General features: G+C 30.0%; 1 protein-coding gene across 1 annotated transcript; it reads right to left on the reverse strand.

The window, feature by feature from the left end:
* Positions 1 to 331: 331 nt before the first annotated feature.
* Positions 332 to 4,095, reverse strand: LOC126682340 (protein IWS1 homolog 1). Its single transcript, XM_050377987.2, has 11 exons — positions 3,935 to 4,095; positions 3,293 to 3,779; positions 3,081 to 3,200; positions 2,682 to 2,902; positions 2,468 to 2,597; positions 2,278 to 2,340; positions 2,111 to 2,188; positions 1,779 to 1,867; positions 1,621 to 1,683; positions 1,372 to 1,525; positions 332 to 751 (listed from the first exon to the last, which is right to left on the reverse strand). The coding sequence occupies exons 1-11, from the start codon at positions 3,952 to 3,954 to the stop codon at positions 653 to 655; spliced, it is 1,524 nt and encodes a 507-aa protein (XP_050233944.1). The 5' UTR covers positions 3,955 to 4,095; the 3' UTR covers positions 332 to 652.
* Between the last annotated feature and the right edge of the window lie 4,694 nt (positions 4,096 to 8,789).

Genomic DNA, 8,789 nt, shown 5'->3' on the forward strand with positions numbered 1-8,789 from the left:
TTAGCAGCCAAAAGAAATTCAAAAAAATTGATCGGATGAATGATCCTTCACAAACAAATTAAAAGACGATTAAGTAAAAAAATCTTCAACACGCACCCAAAATACGAATGAATAGAACTTCATCATTAAGAGCTTTTATATGTAGCTAGAAAAACGATATAAATGTATGAACACATATATAAGGAATGGATAAGAAAATTTAGGTACCAGATTAACTACTAAAATAAATCAATAACTCGCCAGATGGGCTTCTGCTTCCATCCCCTAATTAGGCACAGGATAACAACAATACTATAAATGAATGTTTTGAGAAATGAAAAACAGAACATAATTTGCTAGTCAAAAACAGCACATATAATACCATTACTGATTCATAAAAAGAACAGAATTAGAACTCTATAAACTCAATGTTCTTCATATATTGTATTCCTGCAACAATTTTATCAACTCATCATTACAAATTAAAATACACGGACAGCAGCAGACTTCATTTAATAAAAACTATAGACCCTCGCCATGTTCGAGTGCCACCATGCAATTTTCTAAGGCCACAAATTGTACTGGCCAGCAACCACGCCCAGCATTGCAGTATGCATCATATGGTTCAGTTCGATTCAGTTCAAGCTATGCCCAGCTGCAATGGCACGACAGTTCACAAGTACTTGAGCATACCACGCCCCTCCACACTGAGTTTTGTAGCTTGTAACTGCTTTTTCTTCGGTGCCTTCAGTTGTTGCAACTTTTTATTCATCTGTCATTTTACATTTTAATTTAGAAACAAATACATGACCTGATAACATAAGATAAAATGCTAAACAATAATAAAATTAGTTTGGCAATAAAGAAAGAATAATAAGGACAGCAACCATGAGAATCCATACAACAAATAGTTCAAATTGGGGGAGCAAAAAATTAAAAACAAAATCCTTCAAGTCCTTATAAAATCAATCATAATCCAAAATTTACAGGTTCAGGATATTAAGCATGAATTTATCAATTTGGAAGTCATAAATATTATGAAGTAAAGGAAAAACTTCAGAGGCAGTAACAAGAACATTAGCAAGATGCTTTTCAACATGAGAAAGTGGTGGAAATATTAGAAATATTAGCATTAGGAAATAAATCAGACATTCAACTCATAAAATTACCATAAGAACATTTGGATTCAACAATAATGTGATTAAACTTGGAACAAAGAAAGCCAAAATAAGGGAGAGTAAACACTAAACACCTTAAAAAAAGTAGCCCAAAACAACACCTTTGACTACACAATCTACTCCAGCCAAAATAACAATAATCCGTTACTATGCAAATTAACCAAATAAAACAATAATCCTATTACATGCTAGAGTGCAGGATATGAAAACCAACCTTTAAGCGACGCTGATCTTGTACAACTTGTTTGGCACGGGCTCTAATTTCTTCAGGATCAATCTTAGATTGAGGGCGCACCAGAAAATCCAATGGAGTAGCTTCTGGCCTAGAAGCATGTTGCTTTGAAGATGATTGGCCAGACCTCCGTTCCCTGTAGCAAATGAACATCACTGAGGATGCAATGAAATATAATACTGGAAAAGAGGTTGAAGCAAAATGCAAGATTTATCTTCCATTAAACCTTACCGTGACATATCCAAATCTAGATCTCCATCCCTGGATTCCATCCCTGAAGTGCTATTTACCGGCCTGCCAAACAATTATTAAAATTCCCAAGCAGACGAATCAGAATCAATTAAGAAAATACACATGTAAAGCATGAAATTATTAGCAAAGCATGTTACCTTCTCATGGCAGGCCGTCGAGCAGGCCGATCATCATCAATATTCCTCATGTCCTCAAACCTTGTACTCTTGTTAAATATTGGACGACTCTGGATTTATAGTTTAAAAAACATAGGAAACAATTAGTACCAATTTGATGAACATAGTGTCTAGACAAATGGACACAGTTCTGTATGGTTGTATAATTACAAATAATAAAAGAACTCTACAAAAAAACAAATTGAACTTAATTTCACTGAAATGACAATCAAAAGAATAAAACCCAGTCAAAGATGCTATTCACTATTCATGAGATGCTAAGGTGCAATGAGTTGAAGGGGGCATTGCATTACCCATTTGTCAACCAAATCCTTAGCAAGCTTCCTGTTGGATGTGGTTTCCTCATCAGATTTTGATAAGAACATGATAACCTGTCAAAATAATACACAATAGTTAGTGAATGTTTTCTCCATATTACACTAAAGTGGTATTAGTATTGCCATAGAAGCACATCTCTAACCTTTCCAAGACCACTTTTCTTCAATTGTTCTCTTCTATCATACTGCTCTAGATCAATATGGAACTACAAGAGACGAAAAAACATTTAACTCTAAAAAAAATGAATCTCCAGAATAAAGAACCATTACAAAAGAGAGCAAAGTGGTTGAAGTCATTAGACAAAATAAAATGGTACATAGTCCTGCACATACATCAGTCAAAATCCTCAAGATTGCAGCGCGGATATTTATATTGGGTAAACTTCCATCTGGAAGAGGTTCAAGCCAAGTTTTTAATAGAGTTAGAACTCCATGATCTATGAATTCTTGCTGGAGCTGTTTCCTGCATGAGGAGCAATGAAAAACAATAAATATAATGACAAGGAAGAAGAATGGAACATATAACTTAAGCAGACAGCCAGCTTACTTAGAGAGGACATCAGTAAGAAGAGGCAACTTCCTGAGCTTACTAATGGCAGGTTTCCCCTGTTTATTAAGAAATGCGTCGTCTTCAGCTGTGACCTCAAGCTCAGCCATGACTTTCTCGACCAATAATGCAATTTCTGCAGGACTTTTTTCATTCTTCTTCTTTTTCTTGCCCATCTTAAAGAGCTCCTGGATTTCCTCATCCTCTTCGCCCTCCTCTGCCTGGAAAGCTCCAAAACATTTACTCATTAAATTAAGATTGAAGCATATGGTGCTGAATGCTGATATAATGCAATAAAATCAATATAATGAACTACAGTGAGAATGCATCTAAAATAGTCAACATTGCCAAAAGCTACTATACATGTCTCTTTAAAAATCAAACAAATGGGACACAAACCTGAGGTGCATCACGAGGAGAACGCCGTTCATTATCACTTCCATATCGATCAGCAGGATCCACGCCGGTGTCATCTATAAAGTTCTCATCATCCATGGTCCTAAGACCCTCTTGATCATCCTACACCATGAAACATCGTTACAGTTAGAAAAATCTCAACAGACAATTTCAAAAACTCCATTTACAAAAACCGCAATCAAATTATCAAAAACCTCAGAATCACCCCCAGCAATAGTGTCCCACATCTCCTTAACTTCACCATCTTCTTTACCATAAAGCTTCCCCTTCGACTTCGAGCTACTGCTTCCACCTCTGGTAGACTTCTTCTCCACTCTACTAAACTTCTTTGATGACGATTTTTCATAAGAATCCTTTCCGAAACTCTTCCTCTTCTTCCCAAATCTATCGCCGTCATCAACATCATCCTCATCAACCAGCTCAGGTATTTCAAAAGTATTATTACTACTATATCCTTTCTCTCCAATCCCTAAATTTCCGTTCTTCTTTACCAGCCTCTTTCTCGGCTTTTCAGCTTTATCGTTATGATTATATACAGGTGTACGTGGCCTCTCGCTCTCTTGCTCGCCCCATCCATCCACGTCATCGTCTTCTAGTAGAAGGTCGTTCTCTTGCGCCTGCTGTTCCGGTGATGGCACATCATCGTAGTCCATCAACGGTTCTCCATCCTCGTCGCGATACCTGCAAAATTATTATCAAAATTTTGAAACCCTAGAATAACATGTCCAATTACGAAATTCATCGAATGCAAAAGATTAAGTGGACGAACAAATCGAAATTAAAGGAAGAGTAACCCTAATTGAAGGAAATTAAAAAGATAGAAAGAAAAGCCTTACTGATCGTCTTCGTAAGCCATGGATGATCGATGATTAGCGAATAGCAAGTAAAATAATTGAAAACAAAGCAGATTTCGATTTGCAGAAGACTTCTAGTTTTATACTTTGAGAAAAAGGCAAAACCCGTATTTCCTCCCTTCGTAACTCGAATTGATCAAAGGATCAATTCACCCCTCAACTTGGCACAAAATATCAATTCAGTTATTTTCGAGTGTAAAGAGCTAAAACAACCCGCAACTTAGCACTTTCATATTAAATACACTCTTCCTCGCTTTCACCTCCGCAAGTGAATTACACTCTCCGTTATAAAATTAAAAAATATCAAAATGGTTCTTAATATTTAAGCCAAATAATTAAAAAACGCAAAACCTTTGACAAAAATTTCACTGATGTCTAAACCTTCTAAAAATGCCCATATTGTGCTAAAATACATGTTTTTCTTTCAAAATTAGCCTAACCTTTAAAATACATATGTCTTTGCTGATGTGGCGTGTACGTGTCCAGTTGGTGAACGACACATTGTCTATTTTTTGTTGACTAACCTTCTAACCCTAATTTCTCGACTCCGAACCGAATCTTGAATTCTAATTCTTACGACCGATGTCCTTCAGTGAAAACACCAAGTTTTGTTAAAGAATAAAACAATGTGTTTTGTTCTTTGAACAAAACGTTGTGTTTTATGAAAACACTAAACCTAAAAACCCTTCTTACCCAGCCATCGTCTCATTCGTTATTCAGTGAACATCTTTTCAGTAACGTTGTCTTAATCGATGATGTCTCAAACAATAACATCTTAAACGATTAAGATGGCTAAAACGTTGAAGAATGTACGTGAGGAGTGGATTAATATTCCTCCAACAACTGCGTGGAAGATGTAGCCATGGTCGTTTGTATTTATACACATCGTGGACAAAAACTAATCCAGGCAAGAGATTTTGGAGATGTCCTTCATCTAAGGTAATTAATTATTTGGTTATTTTTAAAAATTAGAATTTGTTGAGATTAGAGTTTGTTGACATTGAAGATTATTTCTAAAAGGTTTGGATTTGATTAAAATATTGGTTGTATAAGTTAGAGATGGTTTCAGAAAGTGTTTTTTTTTACATGAAATTCTGTATTTTGACATTGAGGATTATTTCTAAAATGTTTGGATTTGATTAAAATATTGGTTGTATAAGTTAGAGATGGTTTCAGAAAGTGTTTTTTCTTACATAAAATTCTGTATTTTTGAAACTATTGTGGACTTACTGAAGTTGGGGATTTTCTGAAATTAGAAAATATTTAACTTAGGGATCATTTCTGAAATTGGAGATTTTTTTAACGTAAAAAATTAATAAAAACTGGATATCTGAGATTTTTCCAATTAGATATTGTTTAGTAGAAATGACTACCGTTCATAATTCAAGAAACACTTGAACCGGTGTTAGACCGCCCTTTAAATTGTTCCGAACCTTTTTAAAACTTGCAAATTTCGGATGCACCCAGTTCGAAAAATTTAAAAAAAAATTAAAATTAAATTTAAATTTAGTATAATATAATCAATTAATTAATTATATTAACAATGGATTAAATAAATATATTTAGTAAATAATTAAAAATATTTTTTTAAATATACCAACCAATATTTTTTTGTTCCAAAAAAATATTGAACCGGCTTGAAATCAATTTCTCTCAATTTCTGATATGTTTTAACCCAGTGTAGAATTTGACAGTTTATGAGGCAAGTTTGACAAGTTCAATTTTGAACCGGTTTACAACTCAACCGGGCCCATAATTATTTTTAAATGTGGAATTTAAATATAAACATTAGTAAAGCAATTATAATTTTATGTGGATCATATATTGTGTGTCTTCTCCTTATTTAGTTGTTCACATTGATTATTTACTAAAATAAAAAATTGAAACACATTGATTCCATTTTCTCAATTGCATAATTATTGAAGAAAAAAATTAGAGATACAAATACAAAAAGTAATTTGCAGAAGTTTCCTTTAATTGTCGCTTATATAATGTTAGTTTATAAACATAATTAATCATCTAACTATTTTATTTTCGAATTAAGTCATACACATTCATCATGATATAAAAAAGTTATTTAGCACATATTTTCTCCTCATATTAAAAAATATTCATTTTAAATTAAATATTAACTATTTAAAACTTAAATTTTAATTTTTTTCATATTTTCATAGGTTATACAGCATCCAAAAGTTCGAGAATATCATTAAAAAATAATATATTATTTAATTTTAGAAAATAAAAAAATAAAAAACTATAAAGAAATTCAATATGCAAACACAATTTTTATTTTCTAATTTTTTATTTGAAAACAAAAAGCTGAAAAATAGAGAAAAAAATTATAACTAAACATGATTTAACTTTTTCAATTTTTTATCTGAACAATATTTAATTTTTAAATGACCAATATTCACCCTCATTTAGAATTTCAATTATCAACATTTTAGCTTTTATAATTAGGACATAGTATTAGTTGCATATAACATTTGAGGCATAACTCATCCCCATTTTTTTTACTTTTTACTTTATATTTATTTAATTTTTGATTTATTTTTTCTAGTTAGGGCATCTCCAATCTTTGTCACCTAATTAAGTTAGGTGATAAGTGAACTCCAAGGCGTCACCTAACAAGGGTTCTCAATCTCTCATCAAAATAGATGACTCCCTATTTGGAGTTATCTATTTACTATTCATTATTTTAATATTTTATTAAAGTAAAATTTTGATATTTATAGTTTGTTTTTATTTAATTCAACACATTTATTATTAAAAACTTAAATATATATGAATATTATTTATTTTTAATATTATAGAATAATTTTACACATGAGAATATTAAATCATAAATTATTAAAATTAACATAAAATATTATATACATAATTTTACGAGACAATAATTTAAAAGTATTACATTATTAATTTAACAAGACAAAAATATAAAAGCATTACATAAATAATTCTACGATACGGTAACATAAATTGGACGATAGCCTGGAAACAAAATATACTACGATATGTAACAAAAATAATTGAACTAATATGTAATAAAAATAAGTTTTATGGATGTAAGTGATAAAAGTGTATAATTATTAAAGTAAAAAAATGATTAAAATATTAAAAAGAAAAAGAATATATTTTTTTGTAGAAAAAGGTGATTGTTGGTTGGAGTAAATTTGATGACAAATCACCTAATTAGTATTTGATGATAAAAATTTGGTGATTTAGGTTGGAGATGACCTTAGTTTCTACAGTCGACCCTCTGATAATTAATACACATGGTGGATCAAAAATTTATTAATTATTAGAATTATTAATTTATTGAATTTATATAAAAAAAATTATAAAATATATTTTAAAGCATCTACATTAATAGACCTACTATTAATATTATATTATATTATAAAAAAAACTAACTAAATACACTATACAATCACTCAATTTAAAAGAAATAATTTTATATTCAATTTAAGAAATATCAATTAATATCAAACTAAAAAATAATTATTAAGAAGTTATATTCATAAAGTAAAATGATTTTTAATATTTTTTTATAATAGAGATACTTTACTTACTTTAATTTGTTTATCTAATAACTTTTTTTAAAATTTCTCAAAAGAATAAGAAAGTCATAATTTGGTGGTATTTTAACTTCCACTTTATGAGTTAAGGTTAGTATTGCCTCAAATAAATTATCAATTGTTATATATTTCTTTAAAAAAATCTCTCTAATAATTAATATTCATGTAGAATATATTTTAAATTTTATTAATTATTAAATAATAGAATTATTAATTATCCAACGTGGAACGAAATTGGTTCTCTCAATTTTCTATTAATTATTAGAATTATTAATTCATATAATATTAACTATTAGAGGGTCGACTGTATATCTATTATTTTTATTTATTTATACAGGTCCTTGTATTTCTGTACATTTATTTACTTAGTCCATATACAAATAGAAAGAAAGTATTTATTTAGTCCTTTTTAATATTTTGTGTTTTGCTTTATTTCGTCCCTAATCTACCCTTTAAGGACTAAATTATTATGAAATTTAATTTGTAAAGGGATTAAATAAATAAAAAATGAAAAATACAAGGACTGGTTAAAGAAATAAAATAGATTAGGGACCAAATAACTAAAAAGTAAAAAGTACATGGATTTGAGAATGGTTAAGCTGACATTCTATTCAAGCAATAACACGCACTTTTTATGATCACTTCAATAATATCCAAACATTATCTCTTACTTTCATTTATAAATATTTTAATATTATAACTCTAATTAATATTACATTTAAATTTGTCTTTTTAGCATTTTTTAGAATCTCATTTAAGCAATTAAAAATTAGTTAATTAACTTTATGCCTAATATTTCTTTAATGGAATGAAAATCAATTTTGTTAAAAGGGAAGAAAATGAGAATTAAGTCAGCAGAATTTAAACAAAGGGTTAATTACATATAAAATCATCACCTTTACACGATTTTTCAAAAATAACACGACCTTTAAAACGTGTCAATTCAGGGCATCACCTTTCATTTATTTTCAAAAATAACATGAGCACGTTTTTAGATAAAATTTTGCTGACTTGGACACCCAATGTGAGTGCCACGTGTCATGCCACGTCAGCAAAAATGTCACTAAAAATGTGCTCATGTTGTTTTTGAAAAGAAATGAAAGGTGGTGCCCTGAATTGCCACGTTTTAAAGGTCGTGTTATTTTTGCAATTTCGTGTAAAGGTGGTGATTTTATATGTAATTAACCCTTAAACAAAAGAGACATAAATATATCCATGAGTATCATAATTCATAGCATGAATTGAAATAACAAAAAAGG

This window comes from Mercurialis annua, linkage group LG5 (assembly GCF_937616625.2).
Source record: "Mercurialis annua linkage group LG5, ddMerAnnu1.2, whole genome shotgun sequence".
Classification (NCBI taxonomy): domain Eukaryota; kingdom Viridiplantae; phylum Streptophyta; class Magnoliopsida; order Malpighiales; family Euphorbiaceae; genus Mercurialis; species Mercurialis annua.

Coding starts and splice junctions, on each gene's coding strand:
- LOC126682340 (XM_050377987.2), bottom strand. CDS start 3,954: ATGGCTTACGAAGACGATCA. Junction 3,780..3,934: donor ATGGCTTACGAAGACGATCA/GTAAGGCTTTTC, acceptor ATAATTTTGCAG/GTATCGCGACGAGGATGGAG. Junction 2,189..2,277: donor AGAAAAGTGGTCTTGGAAAG/GTTAGAGATGTG, acceptor TTATTTTGACAG/GTTATCATGTTCTTATCAAA.